The sequence below is a fragment of the Convolutriloba macropyga genome, chromosome 2 (genome assembly GCF_964194025.1).
Source record: "Convolutriloba macropyga chromosome 2, txConMacr16.3, whole genome shotgun sequence".
Classification (NCBI taxonomy): domain Eukaryota; kingdom Metazoa; phylum Xenacoelomorpha; order Acoela; family Convolutidae; genus Convolutriloba; species Convolutriloba macropyga.
Window position 1 is genome coordinate 10,345,526 of NC_134469.1, and position 18,382 is coordinate 10,363,907.

The 18,382-nt window shown below is 37.0% G+C and overlaps 1 protein-coding gene across 1 annotated transcript in view; it reads left to right on the forward strand.

Annotated features, from left to right (window-relative positions):
- Positions 1-18,382, forward strand: part of LOC142356344 (long-chain-fatty-acid--CoA ligase 4-like) — a 71,337-nt gene that overhangs the window by 45,124 nt on the left and 7,831 nt on the right. The window contains exons 4-10 of the mRNA XM_075408273.1: positions 1,264-1,487; positions 1,835-2,011; positions 2,374-2,521; positions 3,532-3,672; positions 3,987-4,256; positions 4,910-5,054; positions 17,113-17,334. Coding sequence (XP_075264388.1) covers positions 1,264-1,487; positions 1,835-2,011; positions 2,374-2,521; positions 3,532-3,672; positions 3,987-4,256; positions 4,910-5,054; positions 17,113-17,334 — 1,327 coding nt within the window. The remainder of the gene's footprint in view (positions 1-1,263; positions 1,488-1,834; positions 2,012-2,373; positions 2,522-3,531; positions 3,673-3,986; positions 4,257-4,909; positions 5,055-17,112; positions 17,335-18,382) is intronic.

An 18,382-nucleotide genomic window follows, 5' to 3' on the forward strand; every position in this document is an offset into this window, starting at 1 on the left:
CCGAAGTTTGTAGAAATTTTCAGTATTCAGTGATTGTACAGGTCTAATCCTCTCTGGATTTTCCGGGAAATAATTGGTAAGCAAAGCCCCCTCGAGGAGCAGAATCAAACAGTGCAAGTTACCGATATCAGTACTTGAAATATGGAGTTGACATAGTCAAGAGTTATACTCTCAACTAAAGTAACCGTTTTTCGACGCAAAATATTGCAATCTTTGTTGTACTCTTCCTACAGTGCCCATCTTAGGGGACCATTAAAGCTATGTACTCTTTTTTTATGTCGGTGCATATTTGTACTGTAAACCTTGTATATAGGTGGTCTAAAGTTTCTGTGATATATGTTGCTTTTGTGAAATTCAGGCAGCTAAACTCAGTAACTCCCACATGTTGACTGACAATAGAATTAAGTGCCGAAAGTCAAATAAATAAGAGGATATTGTTTCATTAATAGTAGCCCTCGTTCGTATTCTTAGCCGGCTGATAGAGCGCTTCTGATTTGTACAATCCAAGAATTGGATTGTTTTGGTGATCTGTCTTTTTTGAAAGATATTTTCACTCATTTTTCATCTTTCAAAACTGGTGAAACGGGTAACGGCCCAGTAGTTACTCCCAGAACTTTTCATTAGAACTATTAGCTCTCTTTAATAGTCAGTCGTGTTAAGAGTGCTACAACTGCTGGGAAGGTTTAAACTCATGGTGAAAAGGTCAATGTTCGGAGGTTTTGACACCAAAATAGTGCAATGTTTGCCGTATTTTCTTTTTGGTTTTCTAACTGACAATTAATCATTTTTTGGTTTTTCGATCTTTAAGGGCCAGTTAAACTTTTTAAGGCTTGAAAATGAGTTACTGGATAGGTTCTGGAGAAAGAAAATGGCTCTGAGAACATTAAATTCACGAATTTGAGCAATTTTAAACTAAATTTTCAATTTTTTTTCAATTTGGAAAATATCATTTTCTCGATTGTTTTGTTTCTTCAGTAACCAATAAACCCCTTTCAAAGCTTGTGCAAGGATGAATATGTATATTTAAGTGGATAAAATCTGGGATTCAGGATATTAGCTGTAAGAATTTAAGCAATGTGGTTATTTCTGTTTTTCGCTAAAACAGTTTTAGCATTATTCAATTGGTTTGCTGGTCTGTTACAGTAGTTATTATTTTTCCAGCCAATTCTTTGGATTTTCAGAACTTAAGTTGCTGTTTTTTTAACTTCGTCAAACAATTTAGTGTATGTGTATATCATAGAATTATGTGTTGGGGTTTTGTAGAGACACGTTACGAATGGATGGTAGCGTTCCTGGGCTGTGCCAAGTACAACCTGACAGTGGTCACTCTCTACAGCACATTGAGTGAAGAAGCAGTTCTGCATGGGATAGTAGAGAGTGAGGCCAGCATACTGGTGGCCAGCGCAGATGGACTGTGCAAGATCAAAAGGATAGAACGGGAGAGGTCATCACATAATGTATCCACAATTGTATGGTTCCCAAATCAGGTACCTGAAGTGAAGCAGATTAAGTTGAACCAAGATTCCCTTTGTCATATGTTTGCCATTGTTCTAAATGTTGTCCTTGAAACTAAAAAAATATTATTGAGCCTCAGTCGTTAAGTTAAATTGAGAGGGTGGAACTATTGGAATTTAAGCGAGATCAATAATGAAGCTTCTAACAATAATTGATTATTCGTAAGATCAATTAGCTATCTTGCATTCCATGAAAAGATTCTTGCAGGCGTTACTGGTTCAAAATGAGTTATGGGTAGAACAATTTTGCGCAGAATGTGAATGTAATGTAAAGCTTTCCGGTGGGATTAGACATTATTGGTGTTGCTATGTTTCATTAGATCGACAAAGTGACCAAGTCAGAGTTCCCGAAGAACATCGAGGTGTTCAACTACGAGCAGTGTCTTCAGCTGGGCAGGAACAAGCGAGAGAGGATGCCAGGCCCACGGAACCCTGCCTCGCTCTCAGACCTCGCTGTCATCATGTACACCAGTGGCAGTACTGGACTACCCAAGGGGGTAAGTCTTCTTTAACACATGATACGAAGATCAGGTTTGTGATACCTTTCGATGGGAAGATCAGCCGCGACTGGCTTGGATCGATATTTGCAATTGATCTCGACATTGCATCACATGTGATTTGAGGCTTCCATGTGGTGATACGAGTTTAGCGTTATATGCTTGAAGTCATGAAGTTTGATTGACCATAGTTTTTCTCGAAATGTGAAGTGGACTACTACATAGCCGATATAATTTAAATTGGAATCTGTATAGTTTTTGGTGATACTGAGATTATACAAAGAGATGTGAGTGAATGCAAATAAGAGAAATTTACTTTTGAAGACTTTTCGCTCATGCACATGAATTTCTGTACTGTATAGGTCATGTTAACGAATGAGAACCTGTTGGCTGCGATAGAGACTCTGCCAGAGTACATCCAGGGCATCGGTGTGGGTGACACGTACATCGGATATCTCCCTCTGGCACACGTGCTCGAACTCACTTGTGAACTCATCTGTGTATTCTACGGTTAGTAGCAGGATATTATTACCTCAATATAAGATGTCAGCTTTGTCAGCAGTTTTGCTCGCGTCATTTGTATTAAAATTGCAGAACCTGTAGTTACATTCAATGCATATAATGATTGAAGTGCTGCAGCTTGTTTTTTATTTCAAGAACTGGAGCTGAGACGTGCCATGGTTTTAGTTCGACTGTACTGTTTTCTCAACTGTTTTGATCTGCTGGACTATTCCATTCATTAATAGCCGTGAAGCGATAGAGGCTATAATTGGGGATATCGTGGTTTTTTTTTACAATTCAAAGAATTTGAATTGTATTGGGGCGCTGTGTTTTTTTAAAGATGTTTTCACACATTTTTTAATTACTTTGATCTTTCAAACGGGATAAACAAGTAAAGCCCAGCGGGAATTTATTTTGATTAGAGGGCCAATGTGGGCTTTAGTAGTCCCTCAAGGGCTTAGAGTGGTGCAGCTGCTGGGATGGCCTTAATTTAAAATAAAAGGTCATTTTTAGGGGTTTTGGGCTCAAAATGGTGCAATTCTTCGTTTGTTTTCTGGAAATATTGTCTTTTATTCAGTTTTTCTTGCCTCAGTAGTCAGGTAACTTCCTCCAGGTTTTCATAGTATGTTTTAACATAGTTGCTAGGGGAATGGAATGGTTTTCAACATTTTAATTTTCTATTTTTTGAAATTTGAATTTTAGAAATTGTTGCCTATCGATCTTTGAGCCAATGGAGTTTTTAGGCTTAGAATTGGGTTACTGGATAGCCTATACAGACACAAATTGATTCTGAAGATATAAATATCACGATTTTCAGCAAAGTTTCATGGAAGGCCACAAGCGTCTAGCACGGCTATTTTCCGGCAATTTGCCAGCTATGTTCTCTACTGGATCACGAGATATAATCAGCCGTATCAGTTTCAATTGGAAACAGTTAACTGAAGTTTAACCAAAATGATCAAACTTGAGTATTAAAATTTATGAGTCAGTTACTCTCTTGAATGAAACGTGGATTGTAGGTTGCAGAATCGGCTATTCTTCTCCCCACACCTTGTCAGACAAGGGGACCAAGATCAGGAAGGGGGATGTGGGGGATGCAGTGGTGCTGAGACCCACTCTCCTCACCGCTGTCCCACTCGTCATGGACAGGATATACAAAGGTATGAGGTAGTATCTTATAAACACTTTCTATATTCGTTCTCAGTTTTCCTTGTCTGTGTCCAAACAAAAACATTTTTGACAGCAGTTTTACGGTTCTCAAAGCAACACAATACAACTGAGCTATAGTTAAAAGAGAAATTCTTGCTTGGTGCACAGATGAGAAAATAAATTTGGGCGTGCAATTCTTTTTAACAGAGGCGATGAAGGTATTTAAATCAACTAAATTACTAGTTTGCGGATAGCAATGCTGCAAATGTGATTCTGCTCTCGTTTCGGCAACTTGCTAATGTATCAATTTTTTTTTAATTTTCAGGCGTACTTGACCTGGTCAAAACAATGAGCACTCCCAAGAGAATCCTCTTCAACTTCGCAATGACCTATAAGGGTCGACAGGTGGCCAGGCTGTTCCCCACTCCAATCGTGGATTTCATCGTATTCAGGAAAATCAAAAACTCGCTCGGGGGTCGAGTGAGATATTTGCTCTCAGGTGGTGCTCCTCTGTCTGCATCTACGCACGAGTTCATGAAGATTTGCTTTAGCTGTCCCGTCATTCAAGGATACGGACTGACAGAAACCACTGGAGGTACAAGTCATGCATCAAAAAGTTTCCTGATTAATTGCTCTTGAACAAAATTTGAAGCAGTTATTGTAAACGTCTTTATTTATGCAATTTTTACTCGACTTTTTTCTTCTGGAACATTCTTTTGATTTCACTTCTTGAGTAACTTTTTCACGCTTGACTTTATGAGTGATTTGTTACTAAAATAAAACCGATTGTAAGGTTAATGTACCCGACTCTAAAAGTTAATGTCGCCGACCGTAGAGGTTAATATCACCGACTGTCATCTGAGAGGCGGCTGGTTATAAAGTTTCTCGAGCCTATGCCCCCGTCAATTGTTTGCCTCGCTAGTCGTTCCAGAGCAAATTGTCAGACAATAGTCGGTTTATGTTTTGAACTATTAATGCCTTGTTCAAGCGGTTAAATCCACAAGTTTTTAATATGGCTATAAAGCAATGGTTCGATTATAAAGTGCTATGAAGCAATTGTTACTCTAAAAGAGGTGGAAATAATCCGGACAGTTGATTCAAACTCAAAGCAGTATCACCTATAATGTATGTCATGATAGCATGCAGTTTCAGGAGGTGGAATTTCCTATGTACTGCTTTTTTGAAACCAATCTATATCGACAGTATTTCATTTTGTGGGTGATGCACTATATTTATTGACTCGCATAGGTATCTCTTGTGTGGACAAGTACGACATGGAACTGGGCCAGGTGGGTGGACCCACGAGAGGTGCTTCTATCAAACTGGTTGACTGGGAGGAGGGAAACTATTTGGTCACTGATCTGCCTAACCCCAGGGGCGAAATCGTCATCAGGTACTCATCAGCAGAACTTTATATGTTTAGAGCCGCCGTCTTCTCAGCAAGCTATTATTGCGCTCCTATTTTTTACAGTTCGAAGAATTTGAATTGTATTGGGGCTTTGTCTTTTTTTATAGCTGCGAAGCTGTAAGCTGAGCTCAGCTATTTTGCGGTGCTCTTGGTTTTTTTATAATTCAAAGAATTTGAATTGTATTGGGGCGCTGTCTTTTTTAAGATCTGTTCACACATTTTCATGATTTTTGAAATCAAATTGGAGTAGTGATTTTGGTCACACCGTACAGGAAGTGGAGGGAAAAAGCAAGTGGTTTTGCGGCGTAAAATTTTTTTGCTCTAATTTTAAACTAGAGTGAGAAAACGGTGTTTGAACAAAAATTCGCTTTCTCGCTAGTGGTTTTTTGTTCACATGCGGCAATTTCACTTTGATTTTTACTGTTATTTAATTTTTTGGATCGGATTTTTTTCTAAATGGTTTTTGCCAATCCATTCATTGTTCGTTTTAGGTCTAGTTTTCTGTTTAGTCAATGAAAATTCTTTGAATTTGGGTCAGGACTTGTCCTGCTATGTTTTTTACAATTCAAAGAATTTGAATTGTATTGGGGCGCTGTCTTTTTTAAGGATCTGTTCACACATTTTCATGATTTTTGAAGTCAAATTGGAGTAGTGATTTTGGTAACGCCGAAACGGGAAGTGGAGCGAGAAAGCGAGCGGTTTTGCTATGTGAAATTTTTTCGCTCTTATTTTAAAGTAGAGTGAGAAAACGGTGTTGGAACAAAAATTCGCTTTCTCGCTAGTGGTTTTTTGTTCACATGCGGCAATTTCACTTTGACTTTTACTGTTATTCAATTTTTCGGATCGGATTTTTTGTAAATGGTTTTTGCCAATCCATTCGTTGTCCGTTTTAGGTCTAGTTTTCTGTTTAGTCAATGAAAATTCTTTGAATTGTACGTTCGGACTTGTCCTGCTGTTTTTTTGTTTCGTCGTCTGACGCGCTTTTTCGTTTTACATTTGTTCACACAGAATGAAACTTTCTGAAAAAGTATAACTTTCTGAATGACCTCTTCATCTCACTAACGGCGTTTGCGCGCGTGACGTCATTTCTCACTTTCTTTAGCAAAAGTTTTTTGCGTGATTACATTTTGATCACAAGTGACTTACCTCATTCGATAAAATGACTTTGCACTTTAAAACTTAAATTTAATTTGAATTGGTTTAAGGTCAAAGGAACTCATATGTGCAGTAAAAGTCCCGGATAAGAGGCTTCTGCGGGATGAGTTTTAGCAAGCTTTATAAACTTATCGCTGAATGTTTTTTAACTAGCTTTTTGAGCGGCGTCGGTTTTTTCTCAGTTTAGATCTGTCTGTTCTATCTCTAATATACGGCAAGCGGGTCTATTCTTTGGCAGCTATTCTGGCAACCTGCTGGCTATGTTTACAATTAAAAGAATTTGAATTGTATTGGGGGCTGTCTTTTTTTAAAGATCTGTTCACACATTTTCATGATTTTTGAAGTCAAATTGGAGTAGTGATTTTGGTAACGCCGAAACAGGAAGTGGAGCGATAAAGCGAGTGGTTTTGCTGTGTGAAATTTTTTCGCTCTTATTTTAAAGTAGAGTGAGAAAACGGTGTTTGAACAAAAATTAGCTTTCTCGCTAGTGGTTTTTTGTTCACATGCGGCAATTTCACTTTGATTTTTACTGTTATTTCAATTTTTCGGATCGGATTTTTTTGTAAATGGTTTTTGCCAATCCATTCATTGTCCGTTTTAGGTCTAGTTTTCTGTTTAGTCAATGAAAATTCTTTGAATTGTACGTTCGGACTTGTCCTGCTGTTTTTTTGTTTCGTCGTCTGACGCTCTTTTTCGTTTTACATTTGTTCACACAGAATGAAACTTTCTGAAAAAGTATAACTTTCTGAGTGACCTCTTCATCTCACTAACGGCGTTTGCGCGCGTGACGTCATTTCTCACTTTCTTTAGCAAAAGTTTTTTGCGTGATTACATTTTGATCACAAGTGACTTACCTCATTCGATAAAATGACTTTGCACTTTAAAACTTAAATTTAATTTGAATTGGTTTAAGGTCAAAGGAACTCATATGTGCAGTAAAAGTCCCGGATAAGAGGCTTCTGCGGGATGAGTTTTAGCAAGCTTTATTAACTTATCGCTGAATGTTTTTTAACTAGCTTTTTGAGCGGCGTCGGTTTTTTCTCAGTTTAGATCTGTCTGTTCTGTCTCTAATATACGGCAAGCGGGTCTATTCTTTTGCAGCTATTCTGGCAACCTGCTGGCTATGTTTACAATTAAAAGAATTTGAATTGTATTGGGGGCTGTCTTTTTTAAAGATCTGTTCACACATTTTCATGATTTTTGAAGTCAAATTGGAGTAGTGATTTTGGTAACGCCGAAACGGGAAGTGGAGCGAGAAAGCGAGTGGTTTTGCTGTGTGAAATTTTTTCGCTCTTATTTTAAAGTAGAGTGAGAAAACGGTGTTTGAACAAAAATTCGCTTTCTCGCTAGTGGTTTTTTGTTCACATGCGGCAATTTCACTTTGATTTTTACTGTTATTTCAATTTTTCGGATCGGATTTTTTTGTAAATGGTTTTTGCCAATCCATTCATTGTCCGTTTTAGGTCTAGTTTTCTGTTTAGTCAATGAAAATTCTTTGAATTGTACGTTCGGACTTGTCCTGCTGTTTTTTTGTTTCGTCGTCTGACGCGCTTTTTCGTTTTACATTTGTTCACACAGAATGAAACTTTCTGAAAAAGTATAACTTTCTGAATGACCTCTTCATCTCACTAACGGCGTTTGCGCGCGTGACGTCATTTCTCACTTTCTTTAGCAAAAGTTTTTTGCGTGATTACATTTTGATCACAAGTGACTTACCTCATTCGATAAAATGACTTTGCACTTTAAAACTTAAATTTAATTTGAATTGGTTTAAGGTCAAAGGAACTCATATGTGCAGTAAAAGTCCCGGATAAGAGGCTTCTGCGGGATGAGTTTTAGCAAGCTTTATTAACTTATCGCTGAATGTTTTTTAACTAGCTTTTTGAGCGGCGTCGGTTTTTTCTCAGTTTAGATCTGTCTGTTCTATCTCTAATATACGGCAAGCGGGTCTATTCTTTTGCAGCTATTCTGGCAACCTGCTGGCTATGTTTACAATTAAAAGAATTTGAATTGTATTGGGGGCTGTCTTTTTTTAAAGATCTGTTCACACATTTTCATGATTTTTGAAGTCAAATTGGAGTAGTGATTTTGGTAACGCCGAAACAGGAAGTGGAGCGATAAAGCGAGTGGTTTTGCTGTGTGAAATTTTTTCGCTCTTATTTTAAAGTAGAGTGAGAAAACGGTGTTTGAACAAAAATTCGCTTTCTCGCTAGTGGTTTTTTGTTCACATGCGGCAATTTCACTTTGATTTTTACTGTTATTTCAATTTTTCGGATCGGATTTTTTTGTAAATGGTTTTTGCCAATCCATTCATTGTCCGTTTTAGGTCTAGTTTTCTGTTTAGTCAATGAAAATTCTTTGAATTGTACGTTCGGACTTGTCCTGCTGTTTTTTTGTTTCGTCGTCTGACGCTCTTTTTCGTTTTACATTTGTTCACACAGAATGAAACTTTCTGAAAAAGTATAACTTTCTGAGTGACCTCTTCATCTCACTAACGGCGTTTGCGCGCGTGACGTCATTTCTCACTTTCTTTAGCAAAAGTTTTTTGCGTGATTACATTTTGATCACAAGTGACTTACCTCATTCGATAAAATGACTTTGCACTTTAAAACTTAAATTTAATTTGAATTGGTTTAAGGTCAAAGGAACTCATATGTGCAGTAAAAGTCCTGGATAAGAGGCTTCTGCGGGATGAGTTTTAGCAAGCTTTATTAACTTATCGCTGAATGTTTTTTAACTAGCTTTTTGAGCGGCGTCGGTTTTTTCTCAGTTTAGATCTGTCTCTGTTCTATCTCTAATATACGGCAAGCGGGTCTATTCTTTTGCAGCTATTCTGGCAACCTGCTGGCTGTGTTTACAATTAAAAGAATTTGAATTGTATTGGGGGCTGTCTTTTTTTAAGGATCTGTTCACACATTTTCATGATTTTTGAAGTCAAATTGGAGTAGTGATTTTGGTAACGCCGAAACGGGAAGTGGAGCGAGAAAGCGAGCGGTTTTGCTATGTGAAATTTTTTCGCTCTTATTTCAAAGTAGAGTCAGAAAACGGTGTTGGAACAAAAATTCGCTTTCTCGCTAGTGGTTTTTTGTTCACATGCGGCAATTTCACTTTGATTTTTACTGTTATTTCAATTTTTCGGATCGGATTTTTTTTGTAAATGGTTTTTGCCAATCCATTCATTGTCCGTTTTAGGTCTAGTTTTCTGTTTAGTCAATGAAAATTCTTTGAATTGTACGTCCGGACTTGTCCTGCTGTTTTTTTGTTTCGTCGTCTGACGCTCTTTTTCGTTTTACATTTGTTCACACAGAATGAAACTTTCTGAAAAAGTATAACTTTCTGAATGACCTCTTCATCTCACTAACGGCGTCTGCGCGCGTGACGTCATTTCTCACTTTCTTTAGCAAAAGCTTTTTGCGTGATTACATTTTGATCACAAGTGACTTACCTCATTCGATAAAATGACTTTGCACTTTAAAACTTAAATTTAATTTGAATTGGTTTAAGGTCAAAGGAACTCATATATGCAGTAAAAGTCCCGGATAAGAGGCTTCTGCGGGATGAGTTTTAGCAAGCTTTATTAACTTATCGCTGAATGTTTTTTAACTAGCTTTTTGAGCGGCGTCGGTTTTTTCTCAGTTTAGATCTGTCTGTTCTATCTCTAATATACGGCAAGCGGGTCTATTCTTTTGCAGCTATTCTGGCAACCTGCTGGCTATGTTTACAATTAAAAGAATTTGAATTGTATTGGGGGCTGTCTTTAAAGATCTGTTCACAAATTTTCATGATTTTTGAAGTCAAATTGGAGTAGTGATTTTGGTAACGCCGAAACAGGAAGTGGAGCGATAAAGCGAGTGGTTTTGCTGTGTGAAATTTTTTCGCTCTTATTTTAAAGTAGAGTGAGAAAACGGTGTTTTAACAAAAATTCGCTTTCTCGCTAGTGGTTTTTTGTTCACATGCGGCAATTTCACTTTGATTTTTACTGTTATTTCAATTTTTCGGATTCGGATTTTTTGTAAATGGTTTTTGCAAATCCATTCACTGTCCGTTTTAGGTCTAGTTTTCTGTTTAGTCAATGAAAATTCTTTAAATTTGCATCAGGACTTGTCCTGCTATGTTTTTTACAATTCAAAGAATTTGAATTGTATTGGGGCGCTGTCTTTTTTTAAGGATCTGTTCACACATTTTCATGATTTTTGAAGTCAAATTGGAGTAGTGATTTTGGTAACGCCGAAACGGGAAGTGGAGCGAGAAAGCGAGCGGTTTTGCTATGTGAAATTTTTTCGCTCTTTTTTTAAAGTAGAGTCAGAAAACGGTGTTGGAACAAAAATTCGCTTTCTCGCTAGTGGTTTTTTGTTCACATGCGGCAATTTCACTTTGATTTTTACTGTTATTCAATTTTTCGGATCGGATTTTTTGTAAATGGTTTTTGCCAATCCATTCATTGTCCGTTTTAGGTCTAGTTTTCTGTTTAGTCAATGAAAATTCTTTGAATTGTACGTTCGGACTTGTCCTGCTGTTTTTTTTGTTTCGTCGTCTGACGCTCTTTTTCGTTTTACATTTGTTCACACAGAGTGAAACTTTCTGAAAAAGTATAACTTTCTGAATGACCTCTTCATCTCACTAACGGCGTTTGCGCGCGTGACGTCATTTCTCACTTTCTTTAGCAAAAGTTTTTTGCGTGATTACATTTTGATCACAAGTGGCTTACCTCATTCGATAAAATGACTTTGCACTTTAAAACTTAAATTTAATTTGAATTTGTTTAAGGTCAAAGGAACTCATATGTGCAGTAAAAGTCCCGGATAAGAGGCTTCTGCGGGATGAGTTTTAGCAAGCTTTATAAACTTATCGCTGAATGTTTTTTAACTAGCTTTTTGAGCGGCGTCGGTTTTTTCTCAGTTTAGATCTGTCTGTTCTATCTCTAATATACGGCAAGCGGGTCTATTCTTTGGCAGCTATTCTGGCAACCTGCTGGCTATGTTTACAATTAAAAGAATTTGAATTGTATTGGGGGCTGTCTTTTTTTAAAGATCTGTTCACACATTTTCATGATTTTTGAAGTCAAATTGGAGTAGTGATTTTGGTAACGCCGCAACAGGAAGTGGAGCGATAAAGCGAGTGGTTTTGCTGTGTGAAATTTTTTCGCTCTTATTTTAAAGTAGAGTGAGAAAACGGTGTTGGAACAAAAATTCGCTTTCTTGCTAGTGGTTTTTTGTTCACATGCGGCAATTTCACTTTGATTTTTACTGTTATTCAATTTTTCGGATCGGATTTTTTGTAAATAGATTTTGCCAATCCATTCATTGTCTGTTTTAGGTCTAGTTTTCTGTTTAGTCAATGAAAATTCTTTGAATTGTACGTTCGGACTTGTCCTGCTGTTTTTTTTGTTTCGTCGTCTGACGCTCTTTTTCGTTTTACATTTGTTCACACAGAATGAAACTTTCTGAAAAAGTATAACTTTCTGAATGACCTCTTCATCTCACTAACGGCGTTTGCGCGCGTGACGTCATTTCTCACTTTCTTTAGCAAAAGTTTTTTGCGTGATTACATTTTGATCACAAGTGACTTACCTCATTCGATAAAATGACTGCACTTTAAAACTTAAATTTAATTTGAATTTGTTTAAGGTCAAAGGAACTCATATGTGCAGTAAAAGTCCCGGATAAGAGGCTTCTGCGGGATGAGTTTTAGCAAGCTTTATAAACTTATCGCTGAATGTTTTTTAACTAGCTTTTTGAGCGGCGTCGGTTTTTTCTCAGTTTAGATCTGTCTGTTCTATCTCTAATATACGGCAAGCGGGTCTATTCTTTGGCAGCTATTCTGGCAACCTGCTGGCTATGTTTACAATTAAAAGAATTTGAATTGTATTGGGGGCTGTCTTTTTTTAAAGATCTGTTCACACATTTTCATGATTTTTGAAGTCAAATTGGAGTAGTGATTTTGGTAACGCCGCAACAGGAAGTGGAGCGATAAAGCGAGTGGTTTTGCTGTGTGAAATTTTTTCGCTCTTATTTTAAAGTAGAGTGAGAAAACGGTGTTGGAACAAAAATTCGCTTTCTTGCTAGTGGTTTTTTGTTCACATGCGGCAATTTCACTTTGATTTTTACTGTTATTCAATTTTTCGGATCGGATTTTTTGTAAATAGATTTTGCCAATCCATTCATTGTCTGTTTTAGGTCTAGTTTTCTGTTTAGTCAATGAAAATTCTTTGAATTGTACGTTCGGACTTGTCCTGCTGTTTTTTTGTTTCGTCGTCTGACGCTCTTTTTCGTTTTACATTTGTTCACACAGAATGAAACTTTCTGAAAAAGTATAACTTTCTGAATGACCTCTTCATCTCACTAACGGCGTTTGCGCGCGTGACGTCATTTCTCACTTTCTTTAGCAAAAGTTTTTTGCGTGATTACATTTTGATCACAAGTGACTTACCTCATTCGATAAAATGACTTTGCACTTTAAAACTTAAATTTAATTTGAATTTGTTTAAGGTCAAAGGAACTCATATGTGCAGTAAAAGTCCCGGATAAGAGGCTTCTGCGGGATGAGTTTTAGCAAGCTTTATTAACTTATCGCTGAATGTTTTTTAACTAGCTTTTTGAGCGGCGTCGGTTTTTTCTGTTTAGATCTGTCTCTGTTCTATCTCTAATATACGGCAAGCGGGTCTATTCTTTGGCAGCTATTCTGGCAACCTGCTGGATATGTTTACAATTAAAAGAATTTGAATTGTATTGGGGGCTGTCTTTAAAGATCTGTTCACACATTTTCATGATTTTTGAAGTCAAATTGGAGTAGTGATTTTGGTAACGCCGCAACAGGAAGTGGAGCGATAAAGCGAGTGGTTTTGCTGTGTGAAATTTTTTCGCTCTTATTTTAAAGTAGAGTGAGAAAACGGTGTTGGAACAAAAATTCGCTTTCTTGCTAGTGGTTTTTTGTTCACATGTGGCAATTTCACTTTGATTTTTACTGTTATTCAATTTTTCGGATCGGATTTTTTGTAAATGGTTTTTGCCAATCCATTCATTGTCCGTTTTAGGTCTAGTTTTCTGTTTAGTCAATGAAAATTCTTTGAATTGTACGTTCGGACTTGTCCTGCTGTTTTTTTGTTTCGTCGTCTGACGCTCTTTTTCGTTTTACATTTGTTCACACAGAATGAAACTTTCTGAAAAAGTATAACTTTCTGAATGACCTCTTCATCTCACTAACGGCGTTTGCCCGCGTGACGTCATTTCTCACTTTCTTTAGCAAAAGTTTTTTGCGTGATTACATTTTGATCACAAGTGACTTACCTCATTCGATAAAATGACTTTGCACTTTAAAACTTAAATTTAATTTGAATTTGTTTAAGGTCAAAGGAACTCATATGTGCAGTAAAAGTCCCGGATAAGAGGCTTCTGCGGGATGAGTTTTAGCAAGCTTTATTAACTTATCGCTGAATGTTTTTTAACTAGCTTTTTGAGCGGCGTCGGTTTTTTCTCAGTTTAGATCTGTCTCTGTTCTATCTCTAATATACGGCAAGCGGGTCTATTCTTTGGCAGCTATTCTGGCAACCTGCTGGCTATGTTTACAATTAAAAGAATTTGAATTGTATTGGGGGCTGTCTTTTTTTAAAGATCTGTTCACACATTTTCATGATTTTTGAAGTCAAATTGGAGTAGTGATTTTGGTAACGCCGAAACAGGAAGTGGAGCGATAAAGCGAGTGGTTTTGCTGTGTGAAATTTTTTCGCTCTTAATTTAAAGTAGAGTGAGAAAACGGTGTTTGAACAAAAATTCGCTTTCTCGCTAGTGGTTTTTTGTTCACATGCGGCAATTTCACTTTGATTTTTACTGTTATTTCAATTTTTCGGATCGGATTTTTTTGTAAATGGTTTTTGCCAATCCATTCATTGTCCGTTTTAGGTCTAGTTTTCTGTTTAGTCAATGAAAATTCTTTGAATTGTACGTCCGGACTTGTCCTGCTGTTTTTTTGTTTCGTCGTCTGACGCTCTTTTTCGTTTTACATTTGTTCACACAGAATGAAACTTTCTGAAAAAGTATAACTTTCTGAATGACCTCTTCATCTCACTAACGGCGTCTGCGCGCGTGACGTCATTTCTCACTTTCTTTAGCAAAAGTTTTTTGCGTGATTACATTTTGATCACAAGTGACTTACCTCATTCAATAAAGTGACTTTTGCACTTTAAAACTTAAATTTAATTTGAATTTGTTTAAGGTCAAAGGAACTCATATGTGCAGTAAAAGTCCCGGATAAGAGGCTTCTGCGGGATGAGTTTTAGCAAGCTTTATTAATTTATCGCTGAATGTTTTTTAACTAGCTTTTTGAGCGGCGTCGGTTTTTTCTCTGTTTAGATCTGTCTCTGTTCTATCTCCAATATTCGGCAAGCGGGTCTATTCTTTTGCAGCTATTCTGGCAACCTGCTGGCTATGTTTACAATTAAAAGAATTTGAATTATATTGGGGGCTGTCTTTTTTTAAAGATCTGTTCACACATTTTCATGATTTTTGAAGTCAAATTGGAGTAGTGATTTTGGTAACGCCGAAACAGGAAGTGGAGCGATAAAGCGGGTGGTTTTGCTGTGTGAAATTTTTTCGCTCTTATTTTAAAGTAGAGTGAGAAAACGGTGTTTGAATAAAAATTCGCTTTCTCGCTAGTGGTTTTTTGTTCACATGCGGCAATTTCTCACACAGACGTCATTTCTCACTTTCTTTAGCAAAAGTTTTTTGCGTGATTATATTTTGATCACAAGTGACTTACCTCATTCGATAAAATGACTTTTGCACTTTAAAACTTAAATTTAATTTGAATTTGTTTAAGTCAAAGGAACTCATATGTGCAGTAAAAGTCCCGGATAAGAGGCTTCTGCGGGATGAGTTTTAGCAAGCTTTATTAACTTATCGCTGAATGTTTTTTAACTAGCTTTTTGAGCGGCGTCGGTTTTTTCTCAGTTTAGATCTGTCTCTGTTCTATCTCTAATATTCGGCAAGCGGGTCTATTCTTTTGCAGCTATTCTGGCAACCTGCTGGCTATGTTTACAATTAAAAGAATTTGAATTGTATTGGGGGCTGTCTTTTTTTAAAGATCTGTTCACACATTTTCATGATTTTTGAAGTCAAATTGGAGTAGTGATTTTGGTAACGCCGAAACAGGAAGTGGAGCGATAAAGCGAGTGGTTTTGCTGTGTGAAATTTTTTCGCTCTTATTTTAAAGTAGAGTGAGAAAACGGTGTTTGAACAAAAATTTGCTTTCTCGCTACTGGTTTTTTGTTCGCATGCGGCCTTTTCACTTTGATTTTTACTGTTTTTTCGATTTTTTGAATTGGATTTTTTCTAAATGATTTTCCCAATCCATCCATAGTTCATTCTGGTCCTAGTTTTTTGTTTCAACCAAATTTGCGTTTCTCGCTATTGTCTTTTGTCCACATGCGGTATTTTGACTTTAATTTTGTTTTTTTAATTTTGATCTGATTTTTTTGAGAAATGTCTCCCATTTCACTCATGATCCGTTCTAGGTCAAGTTTTTTGTTTAGTCTATAAAAATTCTACCTCAGGACTTGTCTTGCCATTTTTTTCTTTGTCTAACAGATTTTTGTTTCGTCTTACCCTGAATTCTTGGAATTGACTTTTTCTATTACTTCAGTGACTTCTACTGCTTTGCAGTTAAAATTTGTGTTCGTGCCGTCATTTCTGCTTTTAGGTCAATTGCGTGACTTACTTCACAAAAATGACTTTTGAACTCACTTAAGGATTTTTAAGTTTTGTGAACGTTTACTAGTTAAAGATCAATAGTGTGCATCTGAGTAGTGCCAAACTTATATGTCCTAATTCTTGAGTATTAGTCTTGAGTTTTTGATTTCGAATATCAATTTTGAAAAAGCTGTTTGAGGGTTTTTTCCTTATCGACCTTATGTGCCATAAAATTGACAGTCCGAATCTAACCCAAAAAGTAGTGGTCTATTAAAGGACTGGTGGTCGATCTGTATCTTATTTCTTTAGTTGTTTCAATTCATGGAAGGCCACAAGCGTCTATCGCGGATATTTTCCGGCAATCTGCCGGCTATGTTTCCTGTCTTTTTTACAATTCAAAGAATTTTAAATGTTTTGGGACTCTGTATTCTTACGACTCTAAGAGGAGAATTGGTGGAGCGTATTTTTTTTAACTTCGAACAAAAATTTGTTTTGCTGTACCTCATTTTGCCCCTTTTTTTGACATTTTGCATGAAATCTTTGACTTCCTTAGGCCAGTTTCATTATTCGCTCGTACTGCTCAAAGCGCTTTTAAACAGCATTTGCTCGGCAAAGCACAAGTGAACAGAATAGAATCAGTATCGAAAAACGAAATTACAAGTAGAAAGGGATAACCCCTAAAGCCCAGTTTAAGTGCCCGCTTCTTGAGTTCTGACCTTGTAAATCTTATTTACCATCTCTAAAGCTATATTTATTGGTATTGATATTAGCCCCTTTATCCGCTCATTAAGAAACCGGAGTATGTCTAACTATGTAATGAAATCATAATAGTTCGCATTTTAAGAATGTTTTCTTACAGCAATCAGTTTTCGTTTTTTTCCTGTTTATGGGAATCAATGCGAATCAATCCTAATCGGGGATATGGGAAGCAATGGCGGCTATTGCCCGGCAATCTACCGGCCGTGTTTATAACAATCAACTTAGACAAGAGAACCAAGACCAAGAGGACGAACGAGGACAGAGGACATTTTTGGCAACTCTGCGTTTAAAAATGCCGTTATTTTGTGCCCTTGCTAACTAGGTTAAAAGTATACGCGATGTAAAATCCTTCACTATTCGCTAGCATAGACCCTCGAGCAGTAATAGTGAATTATTATACATCGGGAGCTAGTCAGTCGTTCGTTATCTTGTAACATACATTGCAGGTCAAAGCAAGTGGCAGGTGGCTACTACAAGAACGAAGAGAAGACAGAGGAGGCTTTTGTGAAGGACAGCAATGGAGACATGTGGTTCTACTCTGGGGACATTGGGGAGATAGACTCCATGGGAAGGCTGAAGATCATCGACAGGAAAAAGGACTTGGTCAAGTTGGCCACTGGAGAATACGTCTCACTAGGCAAGGTCGAAATGCTCATCAAAACCAACAGGTGAGAAATTATGACATGTTGAAAAGAATAAGGTAAATATAGCAGAGTAATGAGAATGAGCTTTTGCCCATAATTTTGTGACCTGTCCCACGTATTGGATCTCAAATCACTGCGAGGATGTGACTTTTCACTTGACTCCTTGGTCGTGATCTGAAATGCTATTCTAGCTGAACTCAATTGGTGACAGTGACTAAACAAATTGGTTCAATTTTTCAATCTTTGTAGTTAATAGCGGCCGTCAGCCTCAGCGGCTATAATTTATGCGCTCTCCTTTTTTACGACTCGAAGAGTATTGGTTTTCTTAAGGTTTTTTACCGGAAGTACTATTCGTTCAGATGGCGTTTTGACCTAAAATAGAGAGAGAGTAAAATTACCGTGTGAACTAATTTCTGAGGGAGAGAAGTTCTTTGATCATGCGCTTCGATCAGCGAATGACTTTTCGACTTTGAAAAGTATTCACTGACCTTTGAAAAGACCTAAAATAGAAAGAGAGTAAAATTGCCGTGTGAACTAATTTCTGAGGGAGAGAAGTTCTTTGATCATGCGCTTCGATCAGTGAATAATTTTTTTTACTTTGAGAAGTTTTTTTGAGGGAATCGTGCTTATAGGTAACCCTTTTTGACCGTTTTTTCGTCCATTTGACTCAATTTTTTTGCTTGCATGTTGTTTTCTTTGTAGTAGTAGTTTTTGACCAATGCTGCATTAATATGTAGCTCTCTTAAATTGAAACCATAAAATTTTTGAAAGCCTAATGGTCACATATTTCTATATTTTTTAATTTTTAATAGCCGCGTCAGCAATTCCAGGTGGCTATTATTGCGCTCCTATTTTTCTTTTACTTCGTCTAACAGATTTTTGTTTTGTCTTATCGTGATGCCATTACTGCTTTTAGGTCAATTGCGTGATTTACCTCACTCAAAAAATGATTTCTGAGCGCACTTATGGAACTTCAATTTTTATGAACATTTACTAGTTAAAGATCAATAGTATGCATCTAAGTGGTGACAAACTTTTATGCCCTAATTCTTGAGTATTATTCTTGAGTTTT